This window comes from Lutjanus erythropterus, chromosome 23, assembly GCF_056507025.1.
Source record: "Lutjanus erythropterus isolate fLutEry1 chromosome 23, fLutEry1.hap2, whole genome shotgun sequence".
Lineage (NCBI taxonomy): Eukaryota > Metazoa > Chordata > Actinopteri > Lutjaniformes > Lutjanidae > Lutjanus > Lutjanus erythropterus.
In genome coordinates, this window is record NC_139339.1 from 1,797,768 (window position 1) to 1,818,436 (window position 20,669).

Sequence of the window (20,669 nt, forward strand, 5' to 3'; positions counted from 1 at the left end):
TGTCCCTGTAATAACGAGGGTGAATTGAGAGTACAAGGCTGTTACCTGGTCCAGTGTCTGTTCAGTGTTGTCCTCCTTTGTGGTCCCGGATTGTTGTTGTCTGTCTTTATGATCTGGGCACTCCGGTGGATGAGACTAGAAGACCCCAGCATGGTTGAGTCCACATCCGATTTTCAGTTTGCCATGCAAAATGACTTGAAACATTGTTGTGTTACTCATACGCCATTTGGTGAGACCAGGCTGACAAATCAGTGCTGATCTACTTTAGCAAGTTAGTGACATATGAGCGAAAGTTTGATGTGAATAACTTTGATACGCCCAGTTTTAGCACCATGTTGCACCACAGCCACCGGCCATGGGGAGCACACAGATTTTGTTTCCCTCAGCCAACTGCCTGAGTGAATCTGTTGATCAGTTTGTTTGAAATGTAAAAAGAAGCTTCCGTGTGTGAAATCACCATGTTTAAAGAGTTTTATATAAAAAAGACTCAAACTGGGGCTTTGACTAAAACATCATCCCCTCTAATTGAGACACAGGAGATTTTCTCCGTTTGCCAAAGTGAGATTTTGGTGTCTGGTGTTCACACCGCTGGGAAATGGTCTCCCCACAGGAAGGGACCGATCCAGATTTCAGAGTGAAACACAGAAGTGCAGTGGCATCCCAGAGAGTGTGTGACAGAAAGTTTTAATGTTGTCTTTTACAGACGCTCCAAAATTTGTCCTGCTGCGTTTGCTGTCTGATGACTGTGGAGAAACGGCTATGAAAGTCAAAAGTTCTTCCGTTCTCTTTCACAGATTATAAACAGGCCCAGCTGAGCTTCAGAGCAGATTTAGAATCAGTCTAAGGACTCTGGGGATGATTGTGTCGGTCAGTCCATCGCTTTAATCCAGACTGAAATATCATAACTATTGGATGAATTGTCATAAAATTTGTAATACACGGTCAAGGTTTCCAGATGATGAATCCTAAAGAGTTTGGCGATTCCCCAACATTTCCAACAAAAGACAGTTAAAAGGGTTTAGGGAAAAGGAAAAGACAAAAGAGTTCACAACACTATTTACTGTGACTGACGGTGGCAGTTAAAAGTAAATGGAAGTTGTACTTAAGTACTCAGGACAAACTATTTTCCTAAACACATAATCAGTATTCCATGAACCAAGAAAACTTTGCAAATCATTTAATTAATGAATCATTTGAGTTTTTGTTGTTCCAGCTCTGTTTATCCTCGACTGCAGTGAGGATGCATTCTGAATACAGCAGAACAATTTATGCAGCTCATGACATGTGAGGGTTACTCTAATTATCAGCTTCTGACTTGTAAACACCTTCCACTTAACATCCAAGTCTTAATTATGTCTGGGAAACTCACTTTTTTCTGAAAGTGCCAGATAAGGAAAATAAATTGCAAACTTCAGCATTCAAGGTATTTAAAACCAAATTTATTGCAAATGTATATTTTAACCCTCACACAACCAACTGTGGGGTTTTCTGAGGACATGACTCTCTGTTAACCATGCATGGAGCATAGCACACAGAGAGAAGAGACGCACAGTGAAGGTCTTTAACTTGGCAGGCGAAACATCCCAGGAGACTCATTCTTCATTCTCTCTGCGCTTCAGTCCCTTTGCATTCTGGGATTGTGCTGCGACACAGAATGATGCTTGATGGTTTCTTGACAGCCTTTAGATCCATTTCACATTGGCACCTTTTAGCCTTGGGTTCATCAGTTTCAGGAGATAACCCTACAAACTTGGGACTAACCCAGCTCCAGGGGCTGCTTACTTTGCTCTTAGCCCTAAGTTGAGGTAGCTGTTAGCTAAGAAAGATTTCATCCTGGCACAAGCCAGAGTGGGCTAACCTTGACTTTAGCCTAGGGCTACTGGCCCTGCTCCAGAGTAGAGTTAGTCCCTAAATTTGCAGGGTTATCCCCTTAAAATTGACTAAACACAGGACGCTCCAGATGTTCACATCAGTGTCTGTACCAACCAACTTCTAACTCAGGGCTAGTAGAAGAGAGGTATGGATGGTATAGCCCTGGATTTAGCATAGTCCTGGGCTAACAATGTGCATGTGAAAGTTATCACAGGATTAACTCTTACACCAGGGCTAAGATGTGGTGTGAAAAGATCTACGACCAGCAAGTCCTCGACTAAAGTTGGGGTGAGCCCACTTTGAGATGTGCCAATGTAAAAAAGAAAAAGAGAAACCCGAACACTGTCTTCATTTGATCAGTAAAGAATATTTTTGAAAATACTGAAGCAAAGAAGCAAAGAATTTACTTGTGCAGTATTTCCTCCACTGCTCTTTTACCAGGTTCCCAGGGCTCTCCTCTACGCGCACACTCATTTTAAAGGAGTAATTCTATGTATTTTGGATGCATAAATCGTCCAAAAATGATCAAATGAGCACAATTTGTGTGTTGGAGGCCAGCAGGACTCCAGCCCCGCGGTCATGCGTGCTCTGCTCCAGCAGCTCGGAGGATTAAAGACATATTGATGTGGCCCTTCGCTCCCCCTGCCAAGCCTATTCCAGCTATTCTACATCATATATGAATTAATTATATATGAAGAAAGACGAGGCTTTGAATTTGAAATGATTGAGTCAATTAACTGAGGCTCGCAAAGCAACAACATTAGTAAAAGTCACTTCAAAGGGACTTCAAAAATGTCCGTCTTCAAAAGAGCAAATTATCAAAGGAGTCAGCCTGTGGATTTGTGTGTGTGCGTGCATGTGTGTGTGTTTGTGCTTGAGTGTGTGTCATCGGTCTTGCTCTGTTATATTGATTGTTCAAGTCTTTATCCACTATCAGCCTGAGGACCCGCAGGATGTCTTTTCTATCTGAGGCTCTCAGTCTATTTCAGGCTCTTTTTTTTTTATTTCTTAATCTCTCTACAGAAATATTTGTGTCACAGTGAGCTGTTACGCTGCTGCACCACAATGGATACAGACTTTATTTACTCCTCGGTACATTTCTCAAACCATCCTGAACATTTGCAGAACGCCAAGTGTATTTGAATGTATCAATGTTATTTATTATCACTACACAACAAAAGGCTGCACGACAAAATGAGAGTCGTAGTTTGTTCATCACATAAAGATGATTAAATTTGAAGTAGAACAGGATAAAATATCAAATTGAAGCTGCAAGCAGCATTGGACAGGCCCTTGTTTGTGCGTCTGGGTGTGATACATGTGTGTACAGAAACTTAAGAGTTTGAGCTTGGCTCAAAACTCAAATCTACTGCTGTGCATTACCTTGAAATTTGAGGTCGTCTCAACTATTTTTTTTACAGACCTTTATCTTCAGGATTCCCCCTCTAGTATTTGTGTTTTTTGTTTGTAGGTTTAAAGTCTTTATAGTCAATCAGTAATCAAACTATTAGGATCATTATCAATTACAATCAATTAAAATGGACAAGTGTATTTCTTCCCTTGTTGTTTTCCGATTTCCAAAGCGTGTGACAAGAGTTAAAATGTTGTATTCCTCCCTTCACTGGAGACCCCCTACAACCAAGTCAAGGACCCCAGTTGGTCCCCGGACCACAGATTGAAAATCACCGCAGCCAGTTGTACATGATCAGCTGCATGAATGTGCCCACATGTTTGCAGTTTGTTCAAAAAGAAAGACAAGCTGATTTCATGTTTCACTGATCATGTGGCTCCATCTAGTGGTGAAGTGAAACGGAGATTTATGGGAATAAAGAAGAATTAAATGTTACTGTGATACACTTCAGTTTTTTATTGTATTGCTGTCATTTTATCTCAAGATTGACTCCATACATGCACATCTTACCTGTGGAAAATAGACTTCCACATATATATATATATGTATATAAATAAATATATATATATATATATATATATATATATATATATATATATATATATATATATATATAAAGATTCTATGGCACTTATGGCTCTTTTAGCAGAGTCTGTGAGGGTTGGGTGACTGGATGAATGTTTTGGGTGATTTTGGTCATTTTATTTGCTAATTTAATGGCCTGCCTCCAAAGAACGAGTTAGAGATGCTGCTCAGTGACCATCTACCTGAGTTGGTGATTGTAGGAACAGCGAAAAGGGTAACCAAGTCAGTTTTTCTGGTGAATTTTAATGACATTTGTGTCATGATGAGGTAGCAAGGCAGTTAAGTGTTCTTGGTTTGGTAAAAGAGAAATTTCAGGTGTACGGTTGTTTTTGTATGTTTAATACAGGAAAAAGGGAACATATTTTTTTTCTTGATGTTCTATGAATTTGTGTTGCTTATGGAGTGTATGTAACGTCATGAACAATAGGTTTTGGAGAGGAGAAACTCTGAACTTTATGAAATGACTACAAAATTGTGCTCATTTGTGCCATCTTCTGAATTGAGCATTACATGCAGTACAATAAGTTGTTTCTTTCCTAGTTAAAAATATTGTTTCAATTTGTTATGGCATGTCTGCACTGGTGGCTACTCTGTGTTTGAAGTGACTGCCAACATTTAGCAACTGATTCAAGAGTATCATGGGAAATTAAGGAAAATCTGTTGTTTTCAAATAATCAATCAATCATTTTGTCTGTGAAGTATCAGCAAATTGTGAAAAATGTGGATCACAAGTTACCAGAGAAAATGGGGATGTTTTTGCAAATTTGTTTTTCCATGTTAGGAAATTCACATTACTGTCATTTCATTTTTCCAACAAATCTTCTTATAAGCTCTCTTTCTTTGCCACTCTTTTTTTTATCTCTCTTCTCTGTCTAAAGAGATCCATCCCAGGTCAGTGTTGCTGAATGATCGTGAACTGTCAATAATAACTGTACTGTGTATTTCTCCCTTTTGATCTTTGTCCTCAACAGATGAAAACAAAGCAGAGAGGAACCAGAGGGAACATTTGTCCAAAGCCCGTCGTCACAGAGAAAGTCATGAGGAAAGAAAATCTAAAGAAGATCAACGAAAGAGGCCTCACGCCTGCAAAGAGTGTGATAAGAGATTCTACTCGTTGCAAACTCTTCGACAGCACCTCCTCATCCACACAGGGGAGAAAGCTTATAGGTGCAAATCGTGTGGGAAGCAGTTTGGGAGAGAGGGCACTCTGAGGGAGCACCAGCTGATCCATACAGGGGAGAAACCATATAAATGTGAACAGTGTGGCAAGACTTGCACCAGAAGGGGAGACCTCAAAAAACATATGCTGTGTCATTCTGAGTAGAGACCATACAATTGTAGCTCCTGTACGAAGAGTTTCAAGCAGCTGGCAAAACTGAAGCAGCATGAACGAGTTCACACAGGGGAGAAACCGTATCAGTGCAAGCTCTGTTCTAAACAGTTTAGTCTGCAGATGTCGCTGGTGGCGCACCAGTACACCCACTCAGGAGAGAAACCCTTCAAGTGCTCTGAGTGCCCTCAGGCTTTCAGCAACAGGAACAACCTGAAGAAGCATCAGATGATACATACTGGGGAGAAACCATACCACTGCTCACACTGCTCAAAGAGTTTCAGAGTCCTGCAGCACCTGATCTTCCATAAGCGCGAACACACAGGGGAGAAACCATACAAGTGTGACAAATGTGGGAAAAATTACTCCCATCCATCAGGTCTGAAGACACACCAAGCTAGCCATGAGGAGAAACCACCACGCTGCACCCTATGTGGGCAGAGCTTCACTGAGTTGAAAGAGCTGAGTAACCACGATTGCACTGAGACGGCTGTGAGACCACACCGCTGCCCCCAGTGCGGAAAGTGCTTCGCCCAGGCATTGTCCCTCAGGAAGCACCAGGTAATTCACACAGGGGAGAAACCCTACAACTGTACAGAGTGCGGAAAGCAGTTCAACCACAAGGGCAACCTTAACAAACACGTGTATTCACACAGGTGAGAAGCCATATGAGTGTGAATTTTGTCATAAGGGCTTCAGGCTCATGCAGCACCTCACGGGCCACCGATTAACACACAAGAAGGATTAGAGACTTTGGACCTTTGTTGTGGAACTTGTTCATGAGGTACAGTGGGTTGGTCACCTGTTTGATCCCCAGATCCTCCTGTCCACACTGTGCTTGGGCAAGACACTGAACCCTAAACTGCATAGTAGTTCATTCTTGGTCAGATTCACTCTCGTGTCTGTACACTAAGTATGAAGGCACTACTAGCGACATCTGGCTAACTTAGTTTAGCATTAAGACTGAAAACAAGGGCTAGCCTGTCGTTGTCCAACCAGCATTACCGGTCCATTTCTGACTACACCAATGCTGAGGTGATCAAAGATAATGATTTTCTGCTTCATAAAAGGTGTTAGTGAGCTGTATCACAAACTGATTTTGAAGTCAATCTGATTAATTCTGTAGGAGTTAATTAAAATACAACATTTGGAAATGTCAAAAAAATGCCATGGGTACTAGTCTTTAGGGGGCGTGCTCAAATAATATAGCCACACCTGTCCCCACAACCCATAGCAGACATAATTTTCACCACAATTGACACGTGCCAAAAAATATTCCTTGCATCACAAATGGTCCTCACTTCAGTCGGTGCTCTGGCCCTAATAAAATATGCTGCTTCTTAAAAAATATATTGTTTGTTTCTTTTTTGTTATTTTCATTTTCTTTTGTTGTTGAGTTGGGGGGTTCAAATATACCACACCGTTATTGTAAAAATGTTGATCAGAGTTTCCCAAGGTACAGAGGAGTATGAGTAAAGACTTGAGAAAATATTCATATTTAAGGAGCAGAAATCTGAGAATTTGGATTTTTGTTTTTCTTAAAAATGACTGATTCATCAATTACCAAAAGAGTTGCCATCAGTGAAACTGCAGCTCTGTCAAGAAGACAAATAACACAGTTGAAGTTATTTGACTGTTAGTAGTGTAAAGTGTAACTTGAACAATAAAGAGATTTTCTTTGACTGACTGATTTTCACTGGCTTAGTTGTGATCTACAGTCATAACCTCCCTGTCCCAGACAGTATTTGTACTCTGCACTGTGTTGCTTTCAACAATCTGACAGGCTCATGATGTGTCATACATGAGCAGTAATTTTTTCAGCAGGTGGTGCTGCTGCTCCATTCACCTCATCAGTCTCATGTCCTCACATCTAAACTTTGGACACCTCAAAGTGTTGTCCACACTCCAGCTGTGCTCTCAATATGATTTCCTGTAAATGACTCACTGGGATGTTTTGTTCTTGTAGAAAGTAAGAGTACTTTGAATCAGGGGTTAACGTTCAGGTTTGAATGACTCACTGCTGCTCTCAGCTGTGATCACAACATGGAAGAAGAAAGAAAACCTATTATGTGTTAATATTTCATTTTGTGTTGTACTCTTTATCCTTCTGTTCTTGAATGTTAATTAATATTCTAAGTACAACCCACACCTCATATCACAGTATTTCTAGCAGAATGAAAAAGTGTCTTATTTAAGCATACACAGAAAATCCCCCAAAGTCACATCTCACAATTTGAGTTAGCATTCAAATCATCAAACAGCCTAATCTGGATCAAACCAAACCAAATTTTCAGTTGGGTTTACTTTTCAGGAAATACACTTAAACATTAGAGAGTAACATGACAAGGTCAAATCATCAATCCGTTATCTGTCAAATATAAAACTGGAGCCAGGAAACGGTAAGTTTAGCTAATCGTCTGCATCATGTGTCATTTGTACTCTTCACATTTTGTACAGATTAAACAAACAAAATACATTGTGTGAGTTAGTGAGCGTTGGAGGTGTGTGTTTGGTCACATTTTTTGGACTGAGTGTCAAGTGGTTTTCTTCTCTTTTCGATCTTTGTCCTTTAGAGCTAAGCTAATCAGTTAGTAGCTCCAGCTTCATATTTGACAGACATGATTAGCTAGTTAGCTACAAGACATTTTTCAAGGCTCAAAAACTCCTGCCAACATTATGTCCCTCCTGCTTGTCCTGTTTCACTTGGAAATACATCACTATACAGAAACTAGATGCTTTCATTCTTTTGTTTTTGCACAGATTAAACAAACATGATGGCAGATTCTGTCCCTGTTGTACAGACTCAAGCTAGCTGCATCATTAAGATGTTAAGCTAAGCTAACTGCCAACTGACTCCACACTAATATTTAACACAGATATGAGAGTAGTATCAGTCTGCTCATCAAAATTAATTTCTCACAGTTCTGAACTTTTTTTCAGTTTTATTTGATAGAAAATCTGCTAAATATGAAGCTGCCAGGATGCAATTAGCTGTAACTCAAGAAAGAACACGAATTATCTGCTCATTTAACTTTTTTATTTTGCTAAAACAAAGATATCATATATTCAATTTAGTAGAAAACTAGAAAAAGATTTCAATAAAAGAGCTAAAACATTGAAAATACAGTAAGACACAAAAATCATATTGAAACAACAGAAATTACCTCAACTGACTGTTTTCATTCTTTGTTTTTTATACAGATTAAACAAACAAGATGGTGGATTTATTTATTCATTTATTTATTTTTACTGTTGTACAGAGCCAAGCTAGCTGTTAGCCTACCAGCATGACGATGCTAAGCTAAGATAATCCTCCGGCTCTATCCTCTTTTTTAAAGCAGAGATGTGAGAGTAGCATCAATCTTCTCATCTAACTCTCAGCAAAAAAGTGACTCTAAAAATTAGGCAATTAAGTTTCCCTTTAACATTTTTATTCTAATTAAAAAAACACTGATGGAACATACTGTATTTAATAGAAAGATAAAAATAAAAGGTAAAATATCCAGAATAAGGTAACAGAAACACTTGCAAAACATTCCAACAACAGAAATTACCTTGATGAGTGATATTTGCATTTTCTGTCCCATATTTGTCATCTCTTGAGAAATTACTGGCTCATAATTGTTACTGTTTGCAGTGTGTTTGAGTTCAGTGTGTTTGTACTTTTTCACAGTAAACACAAACGGTACAACAAACCGCCTCTGCATCGATCACTGTGAGGTTACTCAACCCCGACGCGACCCCGACTGATGAGTCACAGGTTTGTCAGACTGAACCGGGAGGCTTCAAATGATCGGACGGCAGCGTCAGAGCAGCATTCAGAGACCAGTCTTCACACAGAGGAAGAGCGACAGAAACAAAGATGGAAGGACTCACTTTACTCGTCTGTCTCGGGTTGATTTGTGCAGCTTCAGCTTCTGTGAGTCTCGCATCAGGTCACATGACTTTTTTAATGCGTTAAAACATTTTACAATCTTCATACACAGGCATAAATCAGATGTTCTTTGTGGAAATTATGACCTTTATTCACAAAACTGTTCCTTTTTTTGTCAGTTATTTACTTTGTTTCGTGATTTTTCATACCTTTTTTTAATGTTTTACAATTTTATATCTGCTACTTTGTGTTACTTAAATTATTTGTTTTCTGCCACGGTGTTTTATGGATAGTAGGTTTTTAAAAACGTCATAAATGTACAAGTAAAAAGAATTTATGGTTCACGCTGCGGCAGAAAGTAAAGGTGAACATACTGTAGAGCAGCTCAGGCCGTTTGCAGCAGCAACTAAGGATGGATCAAAGCGACAAAAAATATTTTTTTCTTGCAAATTTATGACTTTAATCTGGAAAATATCAACCCTTTTTTATTTACTGATCACCCTAAAATCACTCAGTGAAAAGTATTCAAATATATGATATGTATTTATTTTTCTACGTCAATTTAACTGAATTCACACACAGTACTTTCAGCCCTGGGTCTTATTTTATTATAATTCATAGTTGTGTTATTGTAATTTTGGTCATTTTGACTACAGTCTGGGATCTTTGTTCCCTGGTTTAGCAACAACAGCTAACTTATAAATAGCATCTAGAGTCTATGTGAAGTAAACATACGGGAAAAAAATCATTCATAATTTAGAATTTTGAACTCACTTCACAGTCCCAAAAATGAACTAGTTCATGTTTATTTCTTCTGTTTTTTTATTTTGTTTTTTATTTATTTTATTTTTCCTCCTAACTGGATTCTATATAATGATGTTTACTAAACGGTGCACAATATTTGTGTTTTTGTATTTAAACATTAATACTGAATGGCCAGGATTACTTATATCTTTAGTAATTGACAACAGCTTATTAAATTTGAGATCATTTAACACAGCAACCTCGAACAGCAACATACCATTGAAATTATTAACTTGTAAGTCAAAATTCCGACTTTCCAGTTCAAACTGAACGCAGCATAATGTGTGAGAACTGCAGGGAGATGAAGAAGGAGACGAGCGAATATGATGTGGATCTATTTTTCCTTTTGTAACTGTAACACGGACTCTAGTCTGCAGTGTAGTTCACACACTTCATGCTACATGATCAACCAAAGTTTTTATATCACGTCGACATTTCTGTCCATATTCACACGCTGCTTCTCTCTCTGCTGGGATCACGCTTCTGTTTTTAATCAGCTGATGATGTGAATGCGAGTGAATGTCGCTTACATTCATTGATTGTTCATTTTGTGCTATCCCTTTAAAGGGACCGTTCACCCCAAAGCAAAAATACATATTTTTCCTCTGGCCTGTAGTGCTATTTATCCATCTAGATGTTTTTGGTGTGAGTTGCAGAGTTTTGGAAATATCTGTGTTCTGTCCAATATAATGGAAGTAGATGGCACTCAGCTTGTGCTGCTCAAAATGCAAAACAAAAAGGAAGAAAAATAAACTGCAGTGTCTCTTTCCACAATTCATGGTATTACTGGTTACACCTGGTTACTCAAGATAATTAACAGACCTTATTGAGATCATGTAGTTTCTGCATGAAACTACAAGCAGTAGTTAGTTCTTTATAGCCTTTTTTTTAAATAAAAACCCTGGGCTTTGTCTCTCAGACAACATATTGCATAGAGAGTTTTGTTATCATGCATGTTTGAATGAGAAATCCTCATCAAAAAACTCCACTGTATATTTATTTCTAAATAAGAAAAAAAAAAAAGTATGGCACATTTGAAGAACAAATCTCTGAACATCGTCCCTCTGTCTTTGTTCCTCTAGAATCCTGTCGACCCCAGAGGAACTCGTCCGGTGGAGCACGGCACCAGAAGTGAAAAATGTGCCAGTCAGAAGGAGTGGCCTTTCTGCACCAGTGATGAATGGGTACAGATCGTCTCCTGATTTATGCTTCCATCCTTAGTTTTGAACATGTTAACTGATTCAAACTGATTTTTTTTTTTTTAATCCTGTGTGAGATGTTGTCTCTTTCCCACTCACCGTGCCTCCATCCGTCTCTCCCGTCCTCCATCAGGGTCCTAAATGCCCGTCGGGCTGCAGGATTCAGGGTCTGATGGATAAAAACGACCACGACCTGCTGAAGAGGATCGAGAAGATCCGCAGCCTCCTGGACCAGAACAAGGCCAACTACCGCTCTACTGACCACACGACCAAACAGACCTTTGACTACCTGAAGGACAAACTCGTCACTGACTCTGGTTAGTTACTTCCTTTTTTGAGCTCAGCTATAAACTAACAAGGAGAAGTTTTTAGTGACATTTAGAAATTCAAACTAAGAATATAACCATGTCAAAAACTCAAGGTTTGATATTACCACGATAAATAATCCATGATATGATTTTCATCATATCATAAAACAAAGACTTGAAAAACTAATCTTCATTAAATAATAAATGTGATGTGTACAGGTGTTTTTGGTCGTGTAAATGCATCTGCTTTCCTTCTTTTAATTAAATAAAATAAGGGTTAGGGTTAGGGTTAGGGTTAATAAAGTATCCAGCCATGACCTGAGCATCTGCAAAAAATTGGCATTAACTCTCTTTGACAATGATTGCTTGATTTAGGTGTATACCATTGTAAAACAAGAAATCAAAACAAACAAACATTTTATTAAATAGAATAAAAATAAGAATCAAGTATTGTCACAATCCTGTAACATACTGAGACACGTTTTTATTGCAATATTACAATATTAAGATATTGTTAAGGCTCATTCACTCAGGTTCATTTCATTCATATCTGTGTACATTTTCTGAAAAGAACGGACAAAAAGGAGCAGTTAATCAGGCAGTCATGGGGGGCAGTGTAGCGTCGTAGCCAACAGTTCAAGTGGGAGAACCACAGGACATGATGAAGAAGTTTTAAAAATCCGAAAAGTAGAAAAGAATTCCACAAATATTGATCATAGTCTGTTTGTGTCAGTCAGTTTCCCCGTTTTGTTATTTTTGTCATTTAAATGCATCCTCCTTTCCTCTGCAGATAATGACAACAAGTACTTCGACTTGGCTCAGAGTCTCCGTCAGAGAATCATGGACATGAAGATCAAGATCGACAGACAGCTGAGGATCCTGGCCGCCCTGAAGGATCGAGTCAAGGACCAGGTCGTCGAGATGGAGAGGCTGGAGGTGCGGAGACAAAAAATACTCGTTTACATTTATTTATACTCAGCTGTACTCCTGAGCTCAGTCATATTGACCATCAAACTGAGAACGTCCCCAAGCCGTTTCATCTGAACTTTAATTTTGTCCACTGTATGTTGCAGTCTGATGTTAAAGAGGAATCATATTTCCAACTCTTTTTCTCCTCCGTCAGGTGGATATTGACATTAAGCTCCGTGCCTGCAAAGGATCCTGCCAAAGCTACACCGAGTATAACGTGGACAAGGACAGCTACGTGGCACTGAGCAAACAGGTAAGGACCGAACCCCACACCCAGGAACCATTCAAGGAACATTACCTCCAATTTTTGTCCCGTAAGAATGAGAGCGCTGATTTGCAAAGAACAAAAAACTTGCATCTGCTGCAACTTCTGTAAAGTTTAATTGCACAACAACACTGATCTAATAAGTGAAAAAATGTAATTGTCTTATTTGTATTTCCATTGAAAGTATCAGAGTTATGACAGGTTAACACAAAAACTGAGTCTCAAGCATTTGGGAATTGAAAAATTAAAAATCCTTTATTGTGATGGATAAATCATAGAACATGCCAATATATTTTGACCTCTAGAGATTTTTATCACATGTAACTCATTCCGCTCTCACGACACTTTGTCTTTCTGTCCGTTTCCTCCCAGATTGACCAACTGGACTCCCACTCAGCTCAGAGCATTGAGTCTGTGGGGACGCTGTACGTGATGAAGAGCAGGCGGCTGCAGGACTCCACCGTGGATAGCATCTACAAGTCCGGGGACACACCAGGATTGGCAGCACAGCAGACAGAAGACGTATTCTCAGAGGTGAGGGACACATTATGATGGTTTGTCAGCTCTTGATATAATCCTACAGCTGGGAATGATGTCACACTAGAGTCGGCAACGTTGAAGTACTGCACAAGATGGAATACACAATTTGTGCTTGATAATCATGCATTACATGGTATTTGGCATATAGGAACACCAGTACAAAGCGTACAGCCGATTTAATGGCTTACACTGCTGTCGGTCATATATATTATAACGCTAGACAGGATACCTAGATAGTGACATCACAGATTTTTAAATTGTTTTTTTCAGCTTAAGGAAAGTTTTATAAACATAAAAACTCCATGAGGATCAAAAATTCATAATGGAAAGAATCATAATCGCTGCAATACCTCAAGTGGCCACTAAAATAAAAAATGGTGGCAAAGCTGAGCAGCAATGGCCAATCTAGTTCCAGTGTAGCTGGTGGGTGATTTACTGCAACTTAGTCGTTGCTTTGTTTTGGCACGTCCCACTGGGCTGATCACAATCTTTCTCATGTTGCAACTGAACAGTCACTAAATATGTTCCAAAGAGATGAGAATATTGATCCATACTTAATCAATATTGTCAGTTTTGACAAGTTTTAGATGGACTCCCTGAGAATAAATTTGTAATGACCTGGAAATCACTTTTTTTTCTTGCCAAAATTCACACAGAAGCACAGACACTGCAGTTTCCAGAACCATGCACGCTCACACTAAAGTTCATCTTTATCTTTCCCAGGTGAATACGGTCCGTTTGACCCTAGAGACGGAAGGCTCCAGCACATCCCCAGCAACCGTCTCCAAGGACCCAGGTACTTCCCTCTCTCAGTCTACATCCTCATCCTCATCATCATCCCCATCCACTTCCTCTTTCCCTTCCTCTTCCTCCACCTCCTCCTCCTCCTCCACCACGTCATCAAGTTCCATCACTGAGCTCGGAGGCCACACCGATTTGTTTGGTGGCCCGGGCTTCGACGGCTTCAGCCACTCTGGCACAGGCCATGTGTCCACCAAGAGCGTCGCCTGCACCAAGACCATCAGGAGGACCGTCGTCCACACGAAGGACGGGCCTGTGGAAAGGGTGGAGGAAGTGATGGGGGGAGGCCCCGAGTGCCAGTCCATGACAAACCTCAATGGAGGAGGAGGAGGGATGAGCTCCATCTTCCCCTCCCTCACTCAGGCATCCTCCTCCTCCTCCTCCTCTTCTACAACCAGGACCGTCCACCACACCGGTAGCACCAAGGGAAGCCTCTTCGGAAATACCAAGAGTGGGTTGGGGGATCCATTTGAGCATGACTTTGGTGGATTCCTGACGGACGCAGCAGATGTTGATGTTCCTGATTTCCACGCACGGAGTCTGAAGAATACCCGCGTTGAGCGGCAGGCTGATTATGTAGGAAAAGGTACCGAAACATCCGACCAGGAGTAAAAATCTGCAAGAGCCAGTGGGGCAGATTCAGCTAGACAGCATGCTTTAGCATCAGTTAGCTTGCTATCTAGCCTTATGTACCAAAAATATGAAGTGAACACAGTCATTTTTATTGTTTATTGCAAGAGCTTAAATACTTTTGCATTCAGTGTGGTGTATTAGATTGTTATTGAGGAATATTTGGGTAATTATGTAAACCATGAAACTGGAGACTAAAGACTATGATGCACTTTTAAGGCTTCATGTAAATGTAAATTGAGAGAAGTGTTAGCCATTCGACAGTGAAAGTTTCATTTTTAAGCTAAGCATGTAAGCTATTAGAGTTTAAGATATTTAGTTTATTGGAATAAGTCTTTAAAAAAAGCTTACAAGTGTTGCTTGTATGAAGATGCAAAAACTTTACTCTTCCTGATGTTAAATCCTCCATATTCCCTGAAATTTCCCAGAGAACATGAGCTCAGTGGTGGCTCCAGGCCTCGGCTCCAGGACTTGGCTCCAGGCCTTGGCTCCAGGCCTTGTGTTTTTGTGCCAGTTCTCCAAATACAAATTGACAAAAATGGGTTGTAGCGGAGGGCAAATTGGGGAACGTGACTGTTAGCACTTTTATCACTGCAGCACATTTCAGTTAGCTGAGCCAAAGCAGATCCACGCTAACTCGCGGTCTGCGGTGTGCCCCTCTCTGTTCGCAGATTGTGTCGCAGCCCACCAGAACCACCTGACAGGGGAAACGAACGGCCTATTTAAGATCAGACCCACGGACTCCACACAGGAAGTGGAGGTTTACTGCCAGCAGGAGGGGCTAATGGGTGGGTGGTTGTTAGTCCAGCAAAGAGAGAGTGGCGAGCTCAGCTTCAATCGTACCTGGGCCGAATATCGCAACGGGTTCGGTTCGGTCGACGCAAAGGGCAAGGGGGAGTTTTGGCTAGGCAACCAGAACCTCCACCTGCTGACCAATCAGGGTGAGACCATGCTAAAGGTGGAGCTGGAGGATTGGGACGGGGGTGTAGCCAGTGCTGAGTACACAATCAGGGTGGGCTCGGAGGAGGAGGGGTACCCGCTGCACGTGTCGGGGTACACAGGGGATGCCGGGGACGCTCTGGTGAGGCCTAATTTTGACATGGCGTCTTACCTGTCCCACAACGGGATGAAATTCAGCACCTTCGACAAAGACAATGATAAGTGGGAGGAGAATTGCGCAGAGATGTACGGGGGCGGGTGGTGGTACAACAACTGCCAGTCAGCGAACTTGAATGGGATTTATTATAAAGGCACGTACGACCCGGAGCAGAACACGCCGTATGAGATCGAGAACGGAGTCGTGTGGGTGACGTATAAAAGCGCAAATTACAGCCTGAAAACCGTTCGCATGTTCATTCGACCCGCTGCTTTTTAATATGAATATTGATCAAATAACACAAAATAAAGTCATTTAAGTATTTAAAGCCCAAGAAAATTAGTTGCAAAACAAGAACTGGCACAAAAATAGAGGTCTGAGACCTTTCAACTGTTGACCTGTTCGTCAATCAGGATCAATCAAGATTTCTAAATCATGTCAAACAGAGTCTCTGTGTCGCCCCGAATGTTTGTGTTGATTCTTCTTCTCTTGTGTAAATGTCATTGACCTGTTTGTTAGATCATCTGACCCGTGTTCTCAGAACGACCTGATGTTCTCCCTGTTGCTCAACTCTGTACGGACCAAAGACTGAACTCTGCTCGATCAATAAAGATACGATGTTCACTTCAGCTGCTGTGGGTTGTTGTGTCATTTCAGTCTAGAAAAACAAATCGCACTCAAAGGTTGTGTAATTTTCATTTACTTTTTTGTACTTAAAGGACTTTTTTTTGCAATGAAAAAAGAATGACACATATTGTTAGATATATACAATATTTGTTATTAGTTATTAATTATTGTGAATTATCATAAGACCTGTTCCAACAAAATTTGTCTTTGCCTTTATCAGTGTACAATATTTATTTTTTAAAAAGTATTCAAAAAGTGTTAATTAATGTGACTTATTGACACTGATTAACAGAACCAAAATATCAAAGAAGAAAAGTATCGAAACGTTTGTTACAAAATAATAAACCATTGAAATTAATCTATAGAAGCACTTTTATTTAATGCATAGTGTCTATAAAAAGTATTTAAAAGTGTTTGACAGTACACATGACAAGAATACTTAATATGACCTGTTTGGACACTGATTAACAAAAAATGTTGACAAATGTTACGTTCTGAGCTGGGCCTGGACCCCGGATGCAGAGACTGAGACAGTAAGTGTTCAAAAAGGTTTATTCTCCCACACACGGGACAAAAAGAGACAACAAAAAGCGAGGGCAGGTGCAGGCAGCGGTCGGCTGGCTGGTGAAGCGGGAACAGGCTGAGCAGGAGACAGCCCTGGAGCACGAGGGCTGCATAAACAACTGGACGGCAAACAGGTGCTGCACAAAAACAAAGAAGAATTAGCATCTCAAAAAAAACACTAGTAATCTACAGGAGCGCAAGAAAAAAGCTGTGCTGCTTTACCAACAGGAACAGTATAATCTGGCACAGGAGTGGCGTCTTGACCAGGCTTATATTGCAGGTGAATGAGTAGATGAGCGCCAGGTGTGTCTAGTTGAGATGAGCCAGCCAATCACTGCCGCCGCTGCACACACACACTGCCCTGGAGAGAAAAAGGAGGGGGAAGGGGAGACAGGGAAAAACACAAAGCAAGCCAAAATAAACCAAAAATCCTACAACCATGACAACAAATTTGTCTTTGAATATAGAAGCAATTCTGTTCATTGTAGTAGAAAAGTTAGACCTGTTTCTACACATTTATTTTTGACTATAGATGGAATTATTGCATATAAAAAGTGAAAACATAGACTAATAAGAATAATGAATGTTTTTTTTTACCTTGATTAACAGGAAAAATATCTCTACAAAGTGGAATAAATTCAAATAGATGACTTGTGTTTAGTCTGATCATTTAAATACATGAGTATCTATGTTTTATGTTTAGCTTTTATTTTCTAACCTTAGTCTAAAAAGTAGGAATACATTTATGCACTACATACAAATTCAAATACATTTTAATGTCAAAATGGTCAATTTTAATTGCAAAATATGCAGCAAATTACGTCTGCAGATGTTTAAGAACAAAGTGTAGGTTGATTTTAGACTTTGTTGGACAGAAATGAGGACAGTTTCAGTACACTTTATATTTACTTTTACACCGTTTAATGTTTCACCTGAAAAACAAGTGACTGGAATCTTATAATCAAAAGCAAATTACAGTAATATGACAAGGATTTGACATAATGCAGTGTTTATGTTCCCATGTTTTAGGATGTGGGTACATGTGTGAAAATGAAACTGCTTCATGTTTGGAATGATGATTTGTCTGGTTCAGTGTTTTCATTTCTAATGTCATATTTATCATTCATAGATGAACTATAAAACAAATATCGTACAGTTTACATGTATTTTTAGTCAGGGGCTTCAATACAAAAAAAAAATCTTTACCACGTTGCCTTTAAATATCCAGTTTATATTCTGCTACTGTGCATATCTGTGATTTGTCCTATTTATTTTTAACTTGTCTTCTTGGACTTTAAATAAAGGTAAAATGATCTTTTCACTGAGGTAAAATGACATTGGCCTGTGAGAAAAGTGTTGTAAAATCATGACAACAAGAAAGATTCAGCCAATTTAATGAGAACAAATCATAAAAAAGCAGCTGAAGCTTAAGCCTTTTATTGTCCACTAAAACTGAATAATAAAAAACATTCATATGAGTCTAATCCTGTCCAAACCAGTGAATACACCGAATACGCCGCTGCAATACAACCGGTTGTGCAACATCATGTTTGAGTAATCCTGTTTTTCCTTTTCTTTCTTTCTTTGTCCGCAGTGTGTGTGAGGCTGATGCAGCAGAATCAAGATGGCCGACAGCCACCGGTTCACGTCCAGACGTCCAGGAGGCAACGCTGTCGAGCGAAATCAGACTTCGCTCTGTGTTCAGATGATGACTGGGTGAGAAACACATAAATATAACTTTTTTTTTTTTTGCTACAATATATATAATATAATTTTAGTCAGAAGGTCTGGATCAAATGAAGGTAGGTGTGATAGTGCCCTAAAAGAAAAAGTGTTTTCTGTCTTATTTACTTTTCTAACAGCTTGGACCAACTTATAACACCTGGCAGTTCATAGTTAACTGTTGCTGCAGTGTATTGGAAGTGGATATTGGTGTCACACACTCTCAGACATATTTGTAAACCCTCGTGTTCTCCAAAGGTTTCTAAATGCCCCTCTGGCTGCAGACTTCAGGGTTTGATCTCACAGATGGAGAGCAAGGTGGAGGGAAAAATGAGAAAGGTTTGCCAGAATGCAAAGGAGGTTGAGGACTGGTCTGAGAAGTCCATGACTTTGATGACACACATCTACAACGAGAACCGGAGAGTCATCGTCAACAGATACAGTAAGATCCACTGGTATTCTGGACAGAATATACGTAATGATTAAAGTAACGCAGACTGATTAATACAGTGTTTGTCTCCAGTGTCAGAGCTGAAGTTTGTGGAACAGGCTGAAGGACTGGCCAGGAACCTCATGTCACTACGGAATCGATCGTCCAGGCTGTCGCAGAAACTCGATGAGCTGCGTCACAGCGCCCAGAAACAAATCGAGGACTTGTATCGAACAGAGGTGAGGTGTGATGTGAGACTGTTTACAACTTCAAAAGAATACTTCTTTCAGACTCGACAGTACATCAATGTTCTTAGATGATATTAGCCTTAAAGTTGCACTAATGGTACCCTTTTAACAATGGATCAAACCGCTACTTGTGATGTGTCTATGTTTCCATCCAAATGTATCACAAATTTTAACCAAATTTCTTAAAATAAAACTGTGAATGAATGCTTGTTTCCATCAACTACCATTATGCGATTATTATGAGTTGGTTGATGAAGATGTTAGCAGCTGGTGGCGCCAAGTGTCCAGTCAGAAATATTCAATATTCAAAAAAGGCAAAAACCACATCAAGTGAGCATAAACACTTTTTGTAAAACTGAGAACTTTTTTTTTTCTGACCTTGTCATTTCATCAACCTTTTCTATTCCATAACTTCAAAATTCACATAACAATACACTGATGGAAACAGGAATATTGCCTGACTAATGTTGTGTTTACTGCTTGTTGCTGACGTCTTCCTTATGTCACCAGGTGGACATTGACATGAAGCTGCGAGCCTGCTCTGGCTCCTGTCGGTCGGTGCTGCCCTTCAACGTCAATCATCCCAGCTATCAGACGCTTCAAACTGACATGGACCAGATGGACAAGACTGTCATTCTGAGAAGGAAGGCGGCTGCTCCTCCTAAAGACATCCCACACATCAAACTGCAGCCTGTAGATGTAGGCCCGTACCCGTCCGGAGAGTACAAGACCATCCCGAAGGTCAAGAGGGAACTGTTGACGGAGTATGAGGACATCGGACAGAACCAGGTAGTTCTGGAGGAGCTGCTGGAGGTGTCTCAAGATGTGGACACTCTCAGTCCTCCAGAGCTGCAATGAAAGGGTTTCACTGAGGATGATTTGACAGTTTGTGTAACTTGTACTGGAAGGGTCTATACAAATAAACATAAACTCCATGCTGTCGGACTTCCTGTTGCATGTTTAAAATGTTCAGTCGGGGCTAATGAGCACATCTGTGGCTGATGTAGTTACATGGTTTAATGCAACAGTTGAGAACATTCAACCTTTACAGCAACATAAACATTTCTAAATCAATTTAAATGAAAACTAAAGCAAATTACTGCATGAACCACAACAATTTATGACGGCATAACCAAGCAGCAACATCTGGGGCTGAAAAATAAAGCCATTGTGGAAGTGTCAAAAACTGCAGTTCCACAAATGGCCACTTGAGGCTGGCTATTCTGAGAGCTATATTAAAATGTCAGACTTTATAGCTGAAATAAACACGTTTACAGCCTGATACAGTTCTTAGTCTCTAGAGCTAATGTTCCCATGACATCTGTACGTGGGTTAATTTTTATAGAACTCACAAATATATATACACACATATATCTGCACACACACTGTTTTGC

At 40.0% G+C, this 20,669-nt stretch overlaps 2 protein-coding genes and 1 pseudogene across 2 annotated transcripts; all 3 read left to right on the forward strand.

Annotated features, from left to right (window-relative positions):
• The window catches only part of LOC146305207 (uncharacterized), a 41,671-nt pseudogene extending 35,725 nt beyond the window's left edge, over nt 1-5,946 (forward strand).
• Nucleotides 5,947-8,965: 3,019 nt separating this feature from the next.
• On the forward strand, nt 8,966-16,313 carry LOC146305208 (fibrinogen alpha chain-like). The gene is made up of 8 exons (XM_084711555.1): nt 8,966-9,117; nt 10,959-11,060; nt 11,209-11,392; nt 12,174-12,319; nt 12,507-12,605; nt 12,990-13,151; nt 13,881-14,544; nt 15,260-16,313. The coding sequence occupies exons 1-8, from the start codon at nt 9,061-9,063 to the stop codon at nt 15,961-15,963; spliced, it is 2,118 nt and encodes a 705-aa protein (XP_084567681.1). The 5' UTR covers nt 8,966-9,060; the 3' UTR covers nt 15,964-16,313.
• Nucleotides 16,314-18,101: 1,788 nt separating this feature from the next.
• Nucleotides 18,102-20,159, forward strand: LOC146305209 (fibrinogen alpha chain-like). The gene is made up of 4 exons (XM_084711559.1): nt 18,102-18,591; nt 18,856-19,039; nt 19,121-19,266; nt 19,786-20,159. Exons 1-4 carry the CDS (start codon nt 18,484-18,486, stop codon nt 20,131-20,133), a joined length of 786 nt encoding a protein of 261 aa, XP_084567685.1. The 5' UTR covers nt 18,102-18,483; the 3' UTR covers nt 20,134-20,159.
• Nucleotides 20,160-20,669: the final 510 nt, after the last annotated feature.